At 43.0% G+C, this 21,663-nt stretch overlaps 1 protein-coding gene across 2 annotated transcripts in view; it reads right to left on the bottom strand.

The window, feature by feature from the left end:
* Nucleotides 1-2,426: 2,426 nt before the first annotated feature.
* mapk6 (mitogen-activated protein kinase 6) overlaps nucleotides 2,427-21,663 on the bottom strand; it is a 35,755-nt gene continuing 16,518 nt past the window's right edge. Inside the window, exons 4-8 of one of the 2 annotated variants that reach the window (XM_061974677.1) lie at nucleotides 13,160-13,304; nucleotides 12,929-13,093; nucleotides 12,671-12,866; nucleotides 12,405-12,606; nucleotides 2,427-3,960 (exon numbers count right to left, since the gene is read on the bottom strand). In XM_061974677.1, the coding sequence (XP_061830661.1) occupies nucleotides 2,953-3,960; nucleotides 12,405-12,606; nucleotides 12,671-12,866; nucleotides 12,929-13,093; nucleotides 13,160-13,304 (1,716 nt within the window). In that variant the 3' untranslated portion in view covers nucleotides 2,427-2,952. The remainder of the gene's footprint in view (nucleotides 3,961-12,404; nucleotides 12,607-12,670; nucleotides 12,867-12,928; nucleotides 13,094-13,159; nucleotides 13,305-21,663) is intronic. The other variant, XM_061974678.1, reaches the window with a different exon arrangement.

Below are 21,663 nucleotides of genomic sequence, written 5' to 3'. Positions count from 1 at the left end.
TGAGAAACCTTGGAGAGGATCGCATATGTGGGTGACCCACCCCCCTCTAGGGGAGACTGAATGCAATGGACGTCGAGTGGGTCTGACATAATATTGTGAAAGTCCAGTCCATAGTAGATCTAACATTATAGTGAAAGTCCAGTCCATAGTGGAGCCAGCAGGAGACCATCTAGAGCGGAGACAAGTCAGCAGCGCAGAGATGTCCCCAACCGATGCACAGCCGAGCAGTCCACCCTGGGTCCTGACTCTGGACAGCCAGCACTTCATCCATGGCCACCGGACCTGTGTGTCCCCCACCCCACACCAGGGGGAAAGTCACAGCCCCACCATCCCCCCTCACCCTAATGGACTCTCCCACCCCCGTCTTCATCGTGGACTCTTTCCGTTTCTTGGGCACCACCATCACCCAAGACCTCAAGTGGGGGCTGACCATCAGCTCCCTCATCAAGAAGGCCCAGCAGAGGATGTACTTCCTGCTGGTGCAGTTCTACTCAGCCATCATTGAGTCCATCCTCACCTCCCTCATCACCGTGTTGTTCCCCGGCGCCACAGTCCGGGACAAGCATCGACTGCAGCGCATGGTACGTGCTGCTGAGATGGTGAATGGCTGCAGGCTCCCATCCCTCCAGGACCAGGAGGCGTGTGGGTCGGATCACAGCTGACTATTCTCCCCTCTCCCCTCAGGCAGGAGACTACGGTCCATCCAGACCCACACCTGAACAGTTTTTTCCCCTCAGCCATTAGACTCATGAACAATAAGATCTGATAGCTCAGTAACAGCTCATGTTATTCCCTATTCTGTTACATGTTGCACCAAGAAAAAGTCCTAGTTTGTGAACCTGTTCTCAAACAATGGCAAAACTATTCTGATTTTGAATCTGATTCTGAACCTTTTCACATTCCAATGTCAGCAAATGTTCCTCTGGCTGTCAGAAAGGTGTGTGTGAAAGGAGCGACATGTTAGTCATGTGATTTGAACTTGATGAACAAGACTGAAGATAAGCGGGGTCCAGGGCAACAACCCCAAGTCTTATCGAAGACTTGGCGAATCAGTAAAGAATCTGGGTATTATCTTCGACCCAACTCTCTCCTTTGAGTCACACATTAAGAGTGTTACTAAAACGGCCTTCTTTCATCTCCGTAATATCGCTAAAATTCGTTCTATTTTATCCACTAGCGACGCTGAGATCATTATTCATGCGTTCGTTACGTCTCGTCTCGACTACTGTAACGTATTATTTTCGGGTCTCCCTATGTCTAGCATTAAAAAATTACAGTTGGTACAAAATGCGGCTGCTAGACTTTTGACAAGAACAAGAAAGTTTGATCATATTACGCCTATACTGTATATACACCTTTATATACATATATACATATATATATACCTATACTGGCTCACCTGCACTGGCTTCCTGTGCACTTAAGATGTGACTTTAAGGTTTTACTACTTACGTATAAAATACTACACGGTCTAGCTCCGTCCTATCTTGTCGATTGCATTGTACCATATGTCCCGGCAAGAAATCTGCGTTCAAAGAACTCCGGCTTATTAGTGATTCCCAGAGCCCAAAAAAAGTCTGTGGGCTATAGAGCGTTTTCTATTGGGGCTCCAGTACTATGGAATGCCCTCCCGGTAACAATTAGAGATGCTACCTCAGTAGAAGCATTTAAGTCCCATCTTAAAACTCATTTGTATACTCTAGCCTTTAAATAGCCCCCCTGTTAGACCAGTTGATCTGCCGTTTCTTTTCTCCTCTGCTCCCCTGTTCCTTGTGGAGGGGGGGGGGCGGCACAGATCCGGTGGCCATGGATGAAGTGCTGGCTGTCCGGAGTCGTGACCCGGGGTGGACCGCTCGCCTGTGCATCGGCTGGGAACATCTCTGCGCTGCTGACCCGTCTCCGCTCGGGATGGTGTCCTGCTGGCCCCACTATGGACTGGACTCTTACTATTATGTTGGATCCACTATGGACTGGACTCTCACAATATTATGTCAGACCCACTCGACATCCATTGCTTTCGGTCTCCCCTAGAGGGGGGGGTTACCCACATATGCGGTCCTCTCCAAGGTTTCTCATAGTCATTCACATCGACGTCCCACTGGGGTGAGTTTTTCCTTGCCCTTATGTGGGCTTTGTACCGAGGATGTCGTTGTGGCTTGTGCAGCCCTTTGAGACACTTGTGATTTAGGGCTATATAAATAAACATTGATTGATTGATTTATTCTATGTGGAGAACAGTTTTGATTTAATTTTACAGAGATAAAAAAAGAGGACTATAGAGGGAACAATCCCATGCCTGGTTAGACCTGCATGAGTCCCAGGGTTCCCAAGCAGGTGATTTGAGTGCAGACCTGGTTAGACCTGTGTGAGTCCCAGGGCTCCCAAGCAGGTGATTGAGTGCAGACTCCAATGAAGAGACAGGTGAGGATTGTTGGCCAGTGGTTTATTTAGTAGAAGCGATCGTTACAAAAGTCTGTCCTACATGCTACACCTGGAACTAAATGATCATGCTTGCCTGGAGAAAGGACAACAAAAGTCAAAAGAGGTCCAATTCAAAAGGGACTTTTCTGCCTCCATGCACACAATCTTGGATGGCTGACATTTGCTTTGACAAAATTAAGACTATAAATAAAAGAATATCCAGTAGGACAAGACTGATGGAAAAAGAAAGTGATGGAGGTTCCTGGGCGTGAAGAAAGAGGAACACTTGGTGCATCAATAAATAAAGATGGTGTGTAAAGCACTAGTGCGGCCTGGAGTGTTACCTTGAGGTAGATAACGCTAATGGTTGCTGCTGGCATCACGTGTCACATTTACAGTATGGAAGGGCTTGACAGGAAGCAGATGCTGACATCTCCCCTTCATCTCTAAAGCCTTCTATCTACAGGACTGAAGAAGGAACGTCACCTCTTCAAAGATATGAAATGGTTTCAAGTAGAACAAAAGGGGTTCCTAGTTAAGATGCTTGAAGATGCTGCTGTAGGCCTTGTGGGCGATCTGAGGGGAACATCTGACCGCACAGGGCGTGAGGGACGCCTGGATGGACTTGAGAGGCAGCTCGTCAGCGCTGTCCAAGTCCAGCTGCATGTTCAGTACGATCTCTGTGCTCCTGCTGAGGAAGCCCTCGTCCAAGCCACTTTCCCTGGCCTCCAGGCTGGCCACGGACTCGCCGACCACCTCCTCCTTGCGGCTGAACAGGCGGTCCAGGTAGCTGGTGTAAGTGCTGTCCTTCTGGAAGTGGTCTTCTTTGCATGCTTCGTCGATCAAACAGCCGTTCTCTGCCACCCGTTCGCCGGAGCCAAAGCTCTCCCAAGGATGAGCGGACCAAGGGCCGTCACTGCCGACTCCGCCTAACTGGGCCAGGTTCACCAGGCACTTCTCCTCCTTCTCCTGACTGATGGACTTGGACATGGAGCCCGTCCGAGGTGCCTCCAGCTGAGAAACTGAGGAGTTGAGCTCGTTGAGGAGGCCCACGTCGTGACAGGGCTCGGGCTGGAGGCTCAGTTTGATGGTACTGGCGATGAAGGAGTCAAAGTCGAAGCCTGCTTGACTCTGCGTCTGATGTTTCTCCTGCTCACGGTCTTTCTCTGCCGGACTTTGGCTCTTCTCTGCCTCCTGCATGGCGATCTGGGCCTTCACCAGCCCGTTCTTCTCACACTTGGTCTTGGCCTTGCGGTCTGCCTTGTCCTTGCTCTGCTGCTCCTTCCAGTTGGACAGGTCGATGATGAGCTTGGGTTCATAGTAGTGGTTGACTTCACTGTCCCTCCAGATCAGGTTGTCCAGGTAGGAGGGAGACTCGGCCTTATAGTTGCAAGTGTGGCTACACTGCAGGTCGCAGTACTTGTTCTCATGATGCTCATCTTGCCACGAGCGCTCAGACGGGAGCAGAGTCCAGTAGTCGAAGGACGGCTCATCCAAGAGCTTCTCCCGATCTCCGTCGGCATATTTGCGAGGGTCCACCTGCAACGCACCAGAAGCACATGTCAGCAAGTCCTTGGTCTCCAGAATCAGAAGATCTTATAGAGACATCAGAGACCAGGATATTGTTTTATAGTGCAAAGTGAAACAAGTCCTTGGTCTCCAGAATCAGAAGATCTTATAAAGACATCAGAGACCAGGATATTATTGAATAAAATTACCTGATGAGCTTTTAGGGATGAAATAGCCTGTGTTTTTCCTGACCTAATGTACCGTATTTTCCGCACCATAAGGCGCCCTGGGTTATAAGCCGCGCCTTCAATGAACGGCATATTTCAAAACTTTGTCCACCTATAAGCCGCCGCGTGTTATAAGCCGCATCTAACTGCGCTAAAGGAATGTCAAAAAAACAGTCAGATAGGTCAGTCAAACTTTAATAATATATTAAAAACCAGCGTGATGTGGGCGCGCATGGAGTCGTATATCAACATGGACGGAGCTGCGTGAAAAAAGCCACCCGGCCTCTTCGCGTAAACTTCCCTTAACCACTCGCTCATCTTTTCTTCATCCATCCATCCCTTCGAGTTAGCTTTTATGATGACGCCGGCTGGAAAGGTCTCTTTTGGCAAGGTCTTCCTTTTGAATATCACCATGGGTGGAAGTTTCTGGCCATTAGCATGGCAAGCTAGAACCACAGTGAAGGACGACTTCTCATTCCCTGTGGTGCGAATATTCACCGTACGTGCTCCCGTTGTATCCACAGTGCGGTTCACAGGAATATCAAAAGTCAGTGGAACCTCGTCCATGTTGATAATGTTCTCTGGCCGGATCTTTTTTTCAGCTATCTTGTTTTTACAATATGCACGGAAAGTAGCCAGCTTTTCTTGAAAGTCTTTAGGCAGTTGCTGTGAAATAGTAGTCCGTGTGCGGATGGAGAGATTGCGTCTTTTCATGAACCGGATCCCTGTCGCTTAGTAGGAGCCATTTTGTGGTCTTTACAGATGTAAACACACAAAGGAAATGAAACGTAATATCCGCGCGCTTTTTCTTCTTCTACGCGGGCGGGTGGTTGCTTACAGTAGAAGAAGAAGCGCTTCCTGTTCTATGGGGGCGGGTGCTTACCTTGGCGGTTGCTTGCGTAGAAGAAGAAGCACTTCCTCTTCTACGGGGAAAAAAGATGGCGGCTGTTTACCGTAGTTGCGAGACCGAAACTTTATGAAAATGAATCTTAATATTAATCCATATATAAAGCGCACCGGGTTATAAGCCACACTGTCAGCTTTTGAGAAAATTTGTGGTTTTTAGGTGCGCCTTATAGTGCGGAAAATACGGTATACATTATACTGTGTGTGTATATATATATATATACACACACACATATATATATATATACACACATATATATATATATATATACACACATATATATATATATATATACACACATATACATATACATATATACATATATATATATACATACATATATATAAATATATATATACACACACATATATATATATATATATATATATGTATATATATATATATATATACATATATATATATATACATATATATATATACATATACATATTAGAGCTGCAGCTATCGAATATTTTAGTAATAGAGTATTCTATCGGGGCGGTATAGCTCGGTTGGTAGAGTGGCCGTGCCAGCAACTTGAGGGTTCCGGGTTCGATCCCCACTTCTGCCAATCTAGTCACTGCCGTTGTGTCTTTGGGCAAGACACTTTACCCACCTGCTCCCAGTGCCACCTACACTGCTTTAAAAAAAAATGTAACTTAGATATTGGGTTTCACTATGTAAAGCGCTTTGAGTCACTAGAGAAAAAGCGCTATATAAATATAATTCACTTCACTATCGAATATCCCGATCGAGTAATCGAATAAATCATATTTTTGCTTAACTTTATTTATTTATGTTTTGTCCTGTCCAGTAGATGTAGGTGATCTCTATCTGCTGTACACATTTACTTTCCAAAAGAGAAGTGTGGCATACTTCTCTTGTTGCCTTATTTGTATTTTGACTTTATTAAATGTATTTATATTATCATTTGGTGCAATATTTTTGCTTAATTAAGGTTTAATTATACATGTTAAGATGTGCCCTTAATTATTGCGTTTGGCCCAATTGTCTTTTATTTCCTAAACGCCTGTTGTCATTATTGAAGGCTGACACGCACAGCTGAAATGTGTCCGTGGTTGATTGTGCGTGCTAATAAAAAGAGGTGCGCTCACAGCCCTATGTGCTGTGTGGTGTGACCGCATAAACCAAGTTCTTGTCTCTCGTGCGTTTTTGATGATTATACGCTGCTGTTTAAATGCTGGTTTCTCCAGGCAAATCCGCTGAGCTGTTTTCAACCTGCCAACAATACATAAACAATATGTATTGTTTATTACAATTTGCGTTTTTGTTAGTTTTCAACACTTTTTGGTGACATTTGATGACTTGGCGGGAGTGAGAGAACATCCTGGTTATCATAATGAATAACATTTATTTGACTAACACAACCTGGTTATCATAATGAATAACATTTATTTGACTAACACAACTTTTGTGTTTACATTTGATAATAGATGACTTACCTGAACGTCCCTAAATGGTAAGTTTTCTCGACAGGGGCTACAGCATGGGACTGGTGCTATTGTGCTATTGTGGTATGCCAGCTCCACTTAGCAAAGTTGGCATACCACTGCCTTTTCCTTCCATTTGAGTGTGAAGTGTTCCCACACCTTAGACAACTTCTGTTGCTTCTTAATTCCCTGGTTTTGCTCGGGCTCTTGTCCTCTGCTTTCTGCCATTGCCAGTTATGTCGGCCAAAAACGTTTCTAAACTCTTGCGTATTTAAAAGAGCGGTGTTTGTTGTGCAGTGTATGATCTGACGTAAACACGCTGTGCAACACCTAAACAGTCCGTGCCTAACCTGAGCTTTGACTACTTAGTTTACTAAACGAGGCAAAATGCCGTAAAAATTGATTTACGACGCCACGAGGCAGCGAAAGTTCCTCCAATATATTTTGTCATGGAATTACTGGAGGAATGGTTTCAGCTCTAATACATATACTGTATATACAGTAGAGATGCGCGGATAGGCAATTATTTCATCCGCAACCGCATCAGAAAGTCGTCAACCATCCGCCATCCACCCGATGTAACATTTGATCAGAACCGCACCCGCCCGCCATCCGCCCGCACCCGCCCGTTGTTATATATCTAATATAGACGATGCAAGGCATTAGTGAGGTTATAAAGCTTTTGCCTGTTAAAGAAAGGAGACTGATCCAATGCAGCACAGACATTCGCGTGCCACGCTGTCACGACCCAGACGCACACCAGTGCGCAATCATATGGGAGCCGCGCTGAGCGCACCTCCAAGCGCGTCTCGCTGCCGGCAACGGCTGGGTATGGGCCCAACGCTCCAGCGCCATCCATTTTCAGGGCTAGTTGATTCGGCAGGTGGGTTGTTACACACTCCTTAGCGGGTTCCGACGTCCATGGCCACCGTCCTGCTGTCTATATCAACCAGGGTGAGCCCCACCCCTTTCGTGAGCGCACTGCGCGCGGAGTGACCCCTGTTACGCGCCCCCGGCAACAGGGGTGGCGGGCAGGTAAGCTGCGCGGGCGGAGTGACCCCTGTTACGAGCCCCCGGCCACGGGGGTGGCGGGCAGGTAAGCTGCTTACCTGCTGCGCGTGACGCCGGCCGCGGCGAAGGCGGACGAGGCGGGGTGTCGGTGCGGTGGGCGCGGTGGTGACCCTGGACGTGTGTCGGGCCATTCTCGCCGATCGCCTCAGCTACGGCTCCTGGTGGGGCCCTCTCGGGGGAAGGGGCCTCGGTCCCGGACCCCGGCGAGGCGTCGGGGGCCTTCTCCGCTCCGTAAAAGTGTCCATCTCTTTTTCTTTTTTTTTCTTCTGTTGTGGCATATGCAGCAGGTGCCTGCTCGTTTTTCGTATGTGGGTAACAACATTTAACTATGTATATATATTTCCCAATTGGTTTAACTGCCACCCGCCTGAATCTATTTAAAATCTAATTTTTTTTTATTTCAACCGCCCGACCCGACCCGACCCGCGGATAAAATCCAATTTTTTTAAATTTCATCCGCCCGATCCGCGGATAATCCGCGGACTCCGCGGTTGTGCCCGCAAACCGTGCATCTCTAATATACATACATACGGTACATACACACGCATTATTTGCACACCCTGCAATTTTGCAAGTTGTCCCATTCAGAAATGAGGCAGAGGTGTGAAATGTTCATCATAGATGTATTTACACTGTTACAGACATCATCTAACAGGAAAAATCCGGAAATCACATTGTATGATTTTTGAATGATGTATTTGTCTGTTATTGGGGTTCATAAGTATTTGCACACATGAGAACATCAGTGTTAATATTTAGTGCAGAATGCAATTACAAAGGTCAAAAGTTTCCTAGAGTTCTTCAGCAGGTTTGCACACACGGCAACAAGGATTTTGGTCCACTCCTCCACACAAATCTTCTCTAGACGCTGAGATCATTATTCATGCGTTCGTTACGTCTCGTCTCGACTACTGTAACGTATTATTTTCGGGTCTCCCTATGTCTAGCATCAAAAGATTACAATTGGTACAAAATGCGGCTGCTAGACTTTTGACAAGAACAAGAAAGTTTGATCACATTACGCCTATACTGTATATACACCTTTATATACATATATACATATATATATACCTATACTGGCTCACCTGCACTGGCTTCCTGTGCACTTAAGATGTGACTTTAAGGTTTTACTACTTACGTATAAAATACTACACGGTCTAGCTCCGTCCTATCTTGTCGATTGCATTGTACCATATGTCCCGGCAAGAAATCTGCCTTCAAAGAACTCCGGCTTATTAGTGATTCCCAGAGCCCAAAAAAAGTCTGCGGGCTATAGAGCGTTTTCTATTGGGGCTCCAGTACTATGGAATGCCCTCCCGGTAACAATTAGAGATGCTACCTCAGTAGAAGCATTTAAGTCCCATCTTAAAACTCATTTGTATACTCTAGCCTTTAAATAGACCCCCTGTTAGACCAGTTGATCTGCCGTTTCTTTTCTTCTCTCCTCTGCTCCCCTTTTCCTTGTGGAGGGGGGGGGGCACAGGTCCGGTGGCCATGGATGAAGTGCTGGCTGTCCAGAGTCGGGACCCGGGGTGGACCGCTCGCCTGTGCATTGGTTGGGAACATCTCTGCGCTGCTGACCCCGTCTCCGCTCGGGATGGTGTCCTGCTGGCCCCACTATGGACTGGACTCTTACTATTATGTTGGATCCACTATGGACTGGACTCTCACAATATTATGTCAGACCCACTCGACATCCATTGCTTTCGGTCTCCCCTAGAGGGGGGGGGGGGGTTACCCACATATGCGGTCCTCTCCAAGGTTTCTCATAGTCATTCACATTGACGTCCCACTGGGGTGAGTTTTTCCTTGCACGTATGTGGGCTTTGTACCGAGGATGTCGTTGTGGCTTGTGCAGCCCTTTGAGACACTTGTGATTTAGGGCTATATAAATAAACATTGATTGATTGAGATCAGTCAGGTTTCGGGGCTGTCGCTGAGCAACACAAAGTTTCAGCTCCATCCAAAGATTTTCTATTGGATTTAGATCTGGAGACTCCAGAACCTTGATATGCTTGGTATGGAGCCACTCCTTGGTTATCCTGGCTGTCATGGTCATGTTGGAAGACCCATCTTCAATGCTCTGACTGAGGGAAGGAGGTTTTTGGCCAAAATCTCTCAATACATTCATGCTCTCCTTAATACAGTGCAGTCGTCCTGTCCCCTTGGCTGAAAAGCATGATGCTTCCACCCCCATGCTTCACTGTAGGCATGGTGTTCTTGGCATGATACTCAACCTTCTTTTTCCTGGAGTGGAGTTCATAGCAAAAGTCTCATCTGACCACATGACTTTCTCCCATGACATCCAGATGGCCATTGGCAAACTTCAGCAGGGGAACCTGCATGATTGTAAAGCACTGTACTTGGAAACAGCTCTCTTCAGGTCATTCACCAGTCCCTCACTTTTCTTATCAGGAGTGAGCCCCAGTCCGAGGTAGATTAGCAGTCATTTTCTAACACTGGATCTATTCTCACCAAGCTGCTTCCCAATTGTCCTAGAGCCTTTTCCAGCTTTGTGGAGCTCTACAATGTTGTCTCTGGTCTCTTTTGACAGCTCTTTGGTCTTGCCCATGGTAGCAGTTGGACTTTGACTGACTGTGGGCTGCGCAGGTGACTTTAATGAGCTCAAAGGGGTGATTAGTTGCGGGGTAAAGGTGGACTTTTTTTTTTAAGGTAGGCTGACAGCTCTTTGAGAGTCATCATTCTTGCTGATTGTCATGTGTGCAAATACTTATGAACCCCAGTAACATACAAATAAATCATCAAAAAATCATACAATGTGATTTCAGGATTTTTCTTTTAAGATGATCTCTCTAACAGTGTAAATACATCTATGATCAACTTTTCACACCTCTCCCTCATTTCTAAGTGGGACAACTAGCTCAATTGCAGGGTGTGCAAATAATATGTATATATCTATATACACATACACACACACACACACACACGTATATAAACTTACATATGTGTGTGTATATATATATATATATATATATATATATATATATATATATATATATATATATATATACACACTCAAACATACATACATACACGTATATACACATACAAATACACACGTACACACATATAGACGTACACATTCGTGTTATTATATACACAGAAACATACACACACAAGTATAATGTATTAACAGACACCTTCATAACAATATGTAATATGTACAATATACACACTGCAAGTATATATATAATGTAGTAACAGACACCTTCATAACAATATGTAATATGTACAATATACACACTGCAAGTATATATATAATGTAGTAACAGACACCTTCATAACAATATGTAATATGTACAATATACACACTGCAAGTATATATATAATGTAGTAACAGACACCTTCATAACAATATGTAATATGTACAATATACGCACTGCAAGTATATATATAATGTAGTAACAGACACCTTCATAACAATATGTAATATGTACAATATACACACTGCAAGTATATATATAATGTAGTAACAGACACCTTCATAACAATATGTAATATGTACAATATGCGCACTGCAAGTATATTTATAATGTAGTAACAGACACCTTCATAACAATATGTAATATGTACAATATACGCACTGCAAGTATATTTATAATGTAGTAACAGACACCTTCATAACAATATGTAATATGTAGAATATACACACTGCAAGTATATATATAATGTATTAACAGACACCTTCATAACAATATGTAATGTGTACAATATACACACTGCAAGTATATATATAATGTAGTAACAGACACCTTCATAACAATATGTAATATGTACAATATACACACTGCAAGTATATTTATAATGTAGTAACAGACACCTTCATAACAATATGTAATATGTACAATATACACACTGCAAGCATATATATAATGTATTAACAGACACCTTCATAACAATATGTAATATGTACAATATACACACTGCAAGTATATATATAATGTAGTAACAGACACCTTCATAACAATATGTAATATGTACAATATACGCACTGCAAGTATATATATAATGTAGTAACAGACACCTTCATAACAATATGTAATATGTACAATATACACACTGCAAGTATATATATAATGTAGTAACAGACACCTTCATAACAATATGTAATATGTACAATATGCGCACTGCAAGTATATTTATAATGTAGTAACAGACACCTTCATAACAATATGTAATATGTACAATATACGCACTGCAAGTATATATATAATGTATTAACAGACACCTTCATAACAATATGTAATATGTACAATATACACACTGCAAGTATATATATATAATGTAGTAACAGACACCTTCATAGCAATATGTAATATGTACAATATACACACTGCAAGTATATATATAATGTATTAACAGACACCTTCATAACAATATGTAATATGTACAATATACACACTGCAAGTATATATATATAATGTAGTAACAGACACCTTCATAGCAATATGTAATATGTACAATATACACACTGCAAGTATATATATAATGTATTAACAGACACCTTCATAACAATATGTAATATGTACAATATACACACTGCAAGTATATTTATAATGTAGTAACAGACACCTTCATAACAATATGTAATATGTACAATATACGCACTGCAAGTATATATATAATGTAGTAACAGACACCTTCATATCAATATGTAATATGTACAATATACACACTGCAAGTATATATATATAATGTAGTAACAGACACCTTCATAACAATATGTAATATGTACAATATACACACTGCAAGTATATATATACATCATGTAGTAACAGACACCTTCATAATACACACCTGAACCACCTCCTCATGGGTTACATCAGAGAGGCCCCTGGGGTCCACTTGGACTTCATCGGGGTCATGGGTGCTGTGCAGGTGCCAGTCGGGCTCTGACAACTGGCTGTCATGGTACCTGCTGCACAACTGGCTGTCATGGTACCTGCTACACAACTGGCTGTCATGGTACCTGCTACACGACTGGCTGTCATGGTACCTGCTGCACACACAGAGAAGCAGGTGAGGTTGATAGGAAGACAAGATGGCACCTTGCAGGAACTTACCTGTCCCAGGTGTGGCTGTGGCTGTGGTCCATGAGCAGGATGTCGTCCACTTCATCCTCGATGTGGAAAGGGTGCAGAGAGATGGGCTCGTCTAAGGGGAAGGAGTAGTCGGCCATGTAGGGGTGAGCCAGAGCCTCCTCCGCAGTCAGACGATCCATGGGGTTGAAGGTCAGAATCTTCTCCAGGAAGTCCAGGGCTGTGCATGGAATGGCAATGAAGCTTTGACGGCCATTTTATTTGTGCTTCCAAGAACAATACCTTGAGGACTGACGCCAGGCAGGAGTTGGATGAGTGGGATGTGGGGCTTGGACATGTCTTTGTGGGTGAAGACTGGTATCACACTGTGGAGCTCCTGACAGTCCTCCTCTCTCAGGACAGGGATGGACTCCAGGATGAGCTGCATCTGCTCCAGTTCATGAGCTCCTAATGGATCAGAAAACAGTTGTAACCTTGGTTCCCAGGTGATGTGGTTCTGGTTTCTGAACTGACCTGCAAACAGTGTCTTCCCAGTTAGCATCTCTGCAAAGATGCAGCCAGCGGCCCACATGTCGATGGCTTTGGTGTAGTTGTTTGGAGACAGCAGCAGGCGGGGGGACCTGTACCACTTGGTGACCAGACCTTCAGACAGGTGACCCTGGATCACAAGCAACATGTTGGTCACAACACAGCAAAACAACCAAGACCTGTAACACTTGGTGACCAAACCTTCAGACAGGTGACCCTGGATCACAGGCAACATGTTGGTCACAACACAGCAAAACAACCAAGACCTGTAACATTTGGTGACTAGACCTTCAGACAGGTGACCCTGGATCACAGGCAACATGTTGGTCACAACACAGCAAAGAGAACAGTGTTCAGACACGTGCAGACTGAGAGCTGCATGCACGGAGTAAAGGAACACCCTCACTGGCCTCATGTGCTAGTGGCTCCAGAATGGTCCACTCACCAAGGCTCCTGGTTCTGGTTCTTCCCTAAAGCAGCTTTTAAAGTCACAGTTGCACCACAACTAGTTGGTGACTTGCACCACAACTTGAGGCTTGTGAATTCCAGTAACACAGATGCTATTAAAAGTTTTTTAGTTTGCCCCAAAACAGAAAATAGTCTTGAAATCACCTTCAAATTATTATTTTGAAATTATTTAAATTATTTATAAACATTTCTTTTAATTGGAGATGCACATCAAAATTATTTATAAACATTTCTTTTAATTAGAGATGCACATTGAAATTATTTATAAACATTTCTTTTAATTAGAGATGCACATTGAAATTATTTATAAACATTTCTTTTAATTAGAGATGCACATTGAAATTATTTATAAACATTTCTTTTAATTAGAGATGCACATTGAAATTATTTATAAACATTTCTTTTAATTAGAGATGCACATTGAAATTATTTATAAACATTTATTTTAATTGGAGATGCACATTGAAATTATTTATAAACATTTCTTTTAATTAGAGATGCACATTGAAATTATTTATAAACATTTATTTTAATTAGAGATGCACATTGAAATGATTTATAAACATTTCTTTTAATTAGAGATGCACATTGAAATTATTTATAAACATTTCTTTTAATTAGAGATGCACATTGAAATTATTTATAAACATTTCTTTTAATTAGAGATGCACATTGAAATTATTTATAAACATTTATTTTAATTAGAGATGCACATTGAAATGATTTATAAACATTTCTTTTAATTAGAGATGCACATTGAAATAATCTATAAACATTTCTTTTAATTAGAGATGCACATCGAAATTATTTATAAACATTTCTTTTAATTAGAGATGCACATTGAAATTATTTATAAACATTTATTTTAATTAGAGATGCACATTGAAATTATTTATAAACATTTATTTTAATTAGAGATGCACATTGAAATTATTTATAAACATTTCTTTTAATTAGAGATGCACATTAAAATAATCTATAAACTTTTCTTTTAATTAGAGATGCACATTGAAATTATTTATAAACATTTCTTTTAATTAGAGATGCACATTGAAATCATTTCTTAAACTAGGCCCACACAGGAATTATTTATCAAATGTGTTTTTTAATTAGAGCTGCACATTGAAATTATTTATACAATTATTTTTTAGAGTTGCACATTGCAGTTGTTTCTTAAACAAGGCCTGCACATTGAAATTATTTATAAATGTACTTTTAATTAAGGCTGCACATTGAAAATATTTCTTAAACCGATTATTCTATTGAGTTTTTGATTAATCTGTATGTTTAATTATTATCATTATTGTAGTGATGCAACCCATTTCATGAACTACTTCCCCAAAATGAGTACTGTGTATATTACATCATGTAAATACTAAATGAGTACTGTGTATATTACATCATGTAAATACTAAATGAGTACTGTGTATATTATATCATGTAAATACTAAATGAGTACCGTATTTTCCGCACTATTAGCCGCACCTAAAAACCACAAATTTACTCAAAAGCTGACAGTGCGGCTTATAACCCGGTGCGCTTTATATATGGATTAATATTAAGATTCATTTTCATAAAGTTTCGGTCTCGCAACTACGGTAAACAGCCGCCATCTTTTTTCCCCGTAGAAGAGGAAGTGCTTCTTCTTCTACGGCAAGCAACCGCCAAGGTAAGCACCCGCCCCCATAGAACAGGAAGCGCTTCTTCTTCTACTGTAAGCAACCACCCGCCCGCGTAGAAGAAGAAGAGCGCGGATATTACGTTTCATTTCCTTTGTGTGTTTACATCTGTAAAGACCACAAAATGGCTCCTACTAAGCGACAGGGATCCGGTTCATGAAAAGATGCAATCTCTCCATCCGCACACGGATTACTATTTCACAGCAACTGCCTAAAGACTTTCAAGAAAAGCTGGCTACTTTCCGTGCATATTGTAAAAACAAGATAGCTGAAAAAAAGATCCGGCCAGAGAACATTATCAACATGGACGAGGTTCCACTGACTTTTGATATTCCTGTGAACCGCACTGTGGATACAACGGGAGCACGTACGGTGAATATTCGCACCACAGGGAATGAGAAGTCATCCTTCACTGTGGTTCTAGCTTGCCATGCTAATGGCCAGAAACTTCCACCCATGGTGATATTCAAAAGGAAGACCTTGCCAAAAGAGACCTTTCCAGCCGGCGTCATCATAAAAGCTAACTCGAAGGGATGGATGAAGAAAAGATGAGCGAGTGGTTAAGGTAAGTTTACGCGAAGAGGCCGGGTGGCTTTTTTCACGCAGCTCCGTCCATGTTGATATACGACTCCATGCGCGCCCACATCACGCTGGTTTTTAATATATTATTAAAGTTTGACTGACCTATCTGACTGTTTTTTTAACATTCCTTTAGCGCAGTTAGATGCGGCTTATAACACGGGGCGTCTTATAGGTGGACAAAGTTTTGAAATATGCCGTTCATTGAAGGCGCGGCTTATAACCCAGGGCGGCTTATGGTGCGGAAAATACGGTACTGTGTATATTACATCGTGTAAATACTAAATGAGTACTGTGTATATTACATCATGTAAATACTAAATGAGTACTTTGTATATTATATCATGTAAATATTGAATTGACTAACTGTATTTCATGTACAATGACAAAGTGAACAGCAATAATTGTGTTGTATGTAAGAACTTTCAGTGCATGTAAACCTTGGCTCATGTTCTATGGCGGCCATCTTACCGCCACGCAAGCACCTCGAACAAACGCTTAGTGAACCCAGTTCTAGTTTATGTGTTTTGGACTTTCACCCACTTGCAATTGTGAAGTATTAGTGTCAACTAAAGCTGGACTGGTCATGGGATGTCCAGTCCAAGGATATTTCTTCACTGTCGTGTCATTCAGGACTAACTGGTGTGACGGCTCCTCATTTCTTCAACATGGCGCCACTTGAAAGACTTCTCAGCACAAAGGAGAAGAGGTGTGGCCAGGAAAGGAATATATATTTGGCATTTGTGTCCCAGTAGCATCACTGTGGTCCTAATAAGGCCACATGACAATGATTGGGAACTACTTCCTCTTTATGCACACAAATAGTCTTGGTAGCACTAAAACAAATCATATAAAGTCTGGTTTTAAAAGAAATAGGTCAAGTGTGTGCGCTCCCTTCAGTTGGATTCTTGTAGCAAGAACTCCTGTGAACCCTTGAATCCCAGACCTCATACCTTCCAGTAAAACCTAGTTTTCACACATACACAGGACTTCCTTTTGTAGAAGAAAGGATCAACCTTGGTCAGTGCGCCACAAGACGAGGGTCAGAGCTTTACAAGTCAAAGTGAATTCCTGTCATTCTTCACATCCAGGAGGACTGCCAGCTTCACACACACATTACTTGCTCAGAACAAAGGAGAGAGCAAACTCAAGCAGGAAATAATCGGGAGCGGTTATTAAATCCAGCAGGACAGAAAGTGTGAGCATATTTAGAAACCAAGTTAACGTGACTATTGATCCAGTTGTAGCTCACACTTTGTGTTTCCATACACTACATTTCTCAAATCACTTGGCTCAAAGAGATTTCTTAAATAAATGGAAAGACCTTAATCTGATTGTGTTTGGTTTCTGAAACATGGGATTAACACACCTAGATGATGTGATTGGGAGATAGAGATGCGCGGATAGGCAATTATTTCATCCGCAACCGCATCAGAAAGTCGTCAACCATCCGCCATCCACCCGATGTAACATTTGATCAGAACCGCATGCGCCCGTTGTTATATATCTAATATAGACGATGCAAGGCATTAGTGAGGTTATAAAGCTTTTGCCTGTTAAAGAAAGGAGACTGATCCAATGCAGCACAGACATTCGCGTGCCACGCTGTCACGGCCCAGACGCACACCAGTGCGCAATCATATGGGAGCCGCGCTGAGCGCACCTCCAAGCGCATCTCACTGCCGGTGACGGCCGGGTGTGGGCCCGACGCTCCAGCGCCATCCATTGTCAGGGCTAGTTGATTCGGCAGGTGGGTTGTTACACACTCCTTAGCGGGTTCCGACTTCCATGGCCACCGTCCTGCTGTCTATATCAACCAGGGTGAGCCCCACCCCTTTCGTGAGCGCACTGCGCGTGGAGTGACCCCAGTTACGCGCCCCCGGCAACAGGGGTGGCGGACAGGTAAGCTGCGTGCGCGGAGTGACCCCTGTTACGAGCCCCCGGCCACGGGGGTGGCGGGCAGGTAAGCTGTTTACCTGCTGCGCGTGACGCCGGCCGCGGCAAAGGCGGACGAGGCGGGGTGTCGGTGCGGTGGGCGCGGTGGTGACCCTGGACGTGCGTCGGGCCCTTCTCGCGGATCGCCTCAGCTACGGCTCCCGGTGGGGCCCTCTCGGGGGAAGGGGCCTCGGTCCCGGACCCCGGCGAGGCGTCCCTTCTCCGCTCCGTAAAAGTGTCCATCTCTCTTTTTTTTTCTTCTGTTGTGGCATATGCTGCAGGTGCCTGCTCGTTTTTCGTATGTGGGTAACAACATTTAACTATGTATATATATTTCCCAATTGGTTTAACTGCCACCCGCCTGAATCTATTTAAAATCTAATTTTTTTTTATTTCAACCGCCCGACCCGACCCGCGGATAAAATCAAATTTTTTTTTATTTCATCCGCCCGATCCGCGGATAATCCGCGGTTGTGCCCGCAAACCGCGCATCTCTATTGGGAGACCTTATCAGCACCCTCATCTCTATGGAGGACCAACACGCCGCTCTTGACTACATTATTCAAAGAAGAAAAACCCGGTGGGGGTAACAACAAGCCTACAGTAACGAATAATATATCCATTTTTTTTAATAGATGACGAAAAACCAAACCGTCTAAAAAGTGTCAGGATGTTGTAAAAGCAGACACTTTAATATGTGACATGGTGCTCTCTTAAATTAATAATACAGCTTGGAAGAAACACAATGCAGTTGAACAGGTTGAGCTTTAACACCGCTAGCTTAATGCTAACATACAAGGGCCTGGCACATTGACAAGCTAACCCAAATTAGCATAGAGCACATATAGACAAACAATCACACTATGAACAGTCTCCAATCAACCTAACCTACCGTATTTTCCGCACTATTAGCCGCACCTAAAAACCACAAATTTTCTCAAAAGCTGACAGTGCGCCTTTTAACCCGGTGCGCTTTTTATATGGATAAATATTAAGATTCATTTTCATAAAGTTTCGATCTCGCAACTTCGGTAAACAGCCGCCATCTTTTTTCCCGGTAGAACAGAAAGCGCTTCTTCTTCTACGCAAGCAACCGCCAAGGTAAGCACCCGCCCCCATAGAACAGGAAGCGCTTCTTCTTCTACTGTAAGCAACCACCCGCCCGCGTAGAAGAAGAAAAAGCGCGCGGATATCACCGTACGTTTCATTTCCTTTGTGTGTTTACATCTGTAAAGACCACAAAATGGCTCCTACTAAGCGTCAGGGATCCGGTTCATGAAAAGACGCAATCTCTCCATCCACACACGGATTACTATTTCACAGCAACTGATATTCCTGTGAAACGCACTGTGGATACAACGGGAGCACGTACGGTGTATATTCGCACCACAGGGAATGAGAAGTCATCCTTCACTGTGGTTCTAGCTTGCCATTCTAATGGCCAGAAACTTCCACCCATGGTGATATTCAAAAGGAAGACCTTGCCAAAAGAGACCTTTCCAGCCGGCGTCATCATAAAAAGCTAACTCGAAGGGATGGATGAAGAAAAGATGAGCGAGTGGTTAAGGTAAGTTTAAGTTTACGCGAAGAGGCCGGGTGGCTTTTTTCACGCAGCTCTGTCCATGTTGATATACGTATGTTTGTGATTGCACATTTGCGTACATTTTGGGAGTGAACAGAGTTGTTAGAACGCTGGTTTTTAATATATTATTAAAGTTTGACTGACCTATCTGACTGTTTTTTTGACATTCCTTTAGCGCAGTTAGATGCGGCTTACAACACGGGGCGGCTTATAGGTGGACAAAGTTTTGAAATATGCCGTTCATTGAAGGCGCGGCTTTTAACCCAGGGCGCCTTATGGTGCGGAAAATACGGTACATATTTTGCTCATGTGGGAGTACCTGCAGAAAACACACACACACACACACACACACACACACACACACACACACACACACACACACACACACACACACACACACACACACACACAGAGAGTAGACGTCAGTAGCTATGAACACATTTCATCAGATTAAAAAAAAAAAAACAGGCTATTGGCAATATTCTGACCCAATCACACGCGTTCCATTCAAATTTTCATTCCGCCTACAATTTGATATATCACTAAGCTTTAGAACTTTGTTGTAAAAATCTCCTTCCGCGTCTGTTCCTGTCACCCACATTTCAGGCTGGCCGCTCTGGAAAGACTGTGTGGAAACGCAGCCCACCCACAGTGCTTGGTTCCTGCTGTAACTTACATGACCATAGTATATCATGCAAAAGTGCAGACATTGAAATACTTTGTATAGTTCAAGACTTACAGTCATTTGAAAACATCACTGCACTAGTTGCCATCTAAAAAATTCATTTGGGATTGTCCGGCGGGCCAGATTGAGAAGCTTAAAGGGCCGCACGTGGGCCTTCATTTGCCAAAGTCTGCTGTAAGCGGATGTTTAGCCAAAGTTTCTTTTTGCAGTCTTGTTTGCCCCGTAAAGATTTGCATTTCCCGCAAACAACTAGAAGCTTCGGTTTCAGATGCATGAACAAGTTTATTGTGCTGCTACCTTTTTTAACAAACTTTGCAGTGTGCAGTCATTTGCTGCAAAACCAAACCACTGACAACACTTTTCTTCGGAACAAACGTCTCACTCTTGTTAGCAGTAGTCATGTTTTGCTAGACCCGCAAATGCAGGAGCAAGACAAGAAAAAACTTTATTTATTGTCTGCAACAAAAAACTTGAATTTATCGATAAAATGGATATATCGCCCAAGCCTAATAGTTAATGTTTCGTCATTAGTCAGTAGAGGATAATAAATAGTAGATCACATGACTTCAAAACAGATCTCATTCATTCAGATCTTCCCAACATCTTTTAGACTTCAGTAATGTAAAAATTAGACATCCGTATAAAACATCATTGACCAGAAATAATTCACTACATATAATAAAGCAGCTCACAAAAAAAATTATCGTAAGTCTCTGATAATCATAACAAAAAGTGTCATTTAAAGACGTTAAAACATTACCAACACCAAATATCAATGGATAGTGTGTGAATGTTGTCTGCCATGAGGTGGACACTTGTCTACCCTACTTCCGCCAGAATGCAGCTGGGATAGGCTCCACCCCCCCCCCCCCCGAGAGGGACAAGCGGTAAAAAATGGATGAAGTTGTAGTCATCTGTTAGCGCTAACGCTTGAAAGCTACTAGCGCTAATTCATTAGCATGTAGCTAAACAAGTTGAAACGACCACAACTGCCCCTTACTGTACAAGAGGCACACTCCGTTTGAGCAACAGTCCAATGAGAAAAACAAAGACTGTAGGTGTGAACCACCTAGTGTACAAGAGGCACACTCCGTTTGAGCAACAGTCCAATGAGAGAAACTAGGACTGTAGGTGTGAACCACCTAGTGTACAAGAGGCACACTCCGTTTTGAGCAACAGTCCAATGAGAGAAACTAGGACTGTAGGTGTGAACCACCTAGTGTACAAGAGGCACACTCCGTTTGAGCAACAGTCCAATGAGAGAAACTAGGACTGTAGGTGTGAACCACCTAGTGTACAAGAGGCACACTCCGTTTGAGCAACAGTCCAATGAGAGAAACTAGGACTGTAGGTGTGAACCACCTAGTGTACAAAAGGCACACTCCGTTTGAGCAATAGTCCAATGAGAGAAACTAGGACTGTAGGTGTGACCACCTAGTGTACAAGTGGCACACTCTGTATGACCAACAGTCCAATGAGAGAAACTAGGACTGTAGGTGTGAACCGAGAAGAAACTGAATGACTTGAGAAATCCAGACTAATTCAGTGCATGGAAACAAAG

This window comes from Nerophis lumbriciformis, linkage group LG15, assembly GCF_033978685.3.
Source record: "Nerophis lumbriciformis linkage group LG15, RoL_Nlum_v2.1, whole genome shotgun sequence".
Classification (NCBI taxonomy): Eukaryota; Metazoa; Chordata; class Actinopteri; order Syngnathiformes; family Syngnathidae; genus Nerophis; species Nerophis lumbriciformis.
Note: the sequence above shows the minus strand (reverse complement) of the source record. Positions and strands in the feature narration are given on the sequence as shown.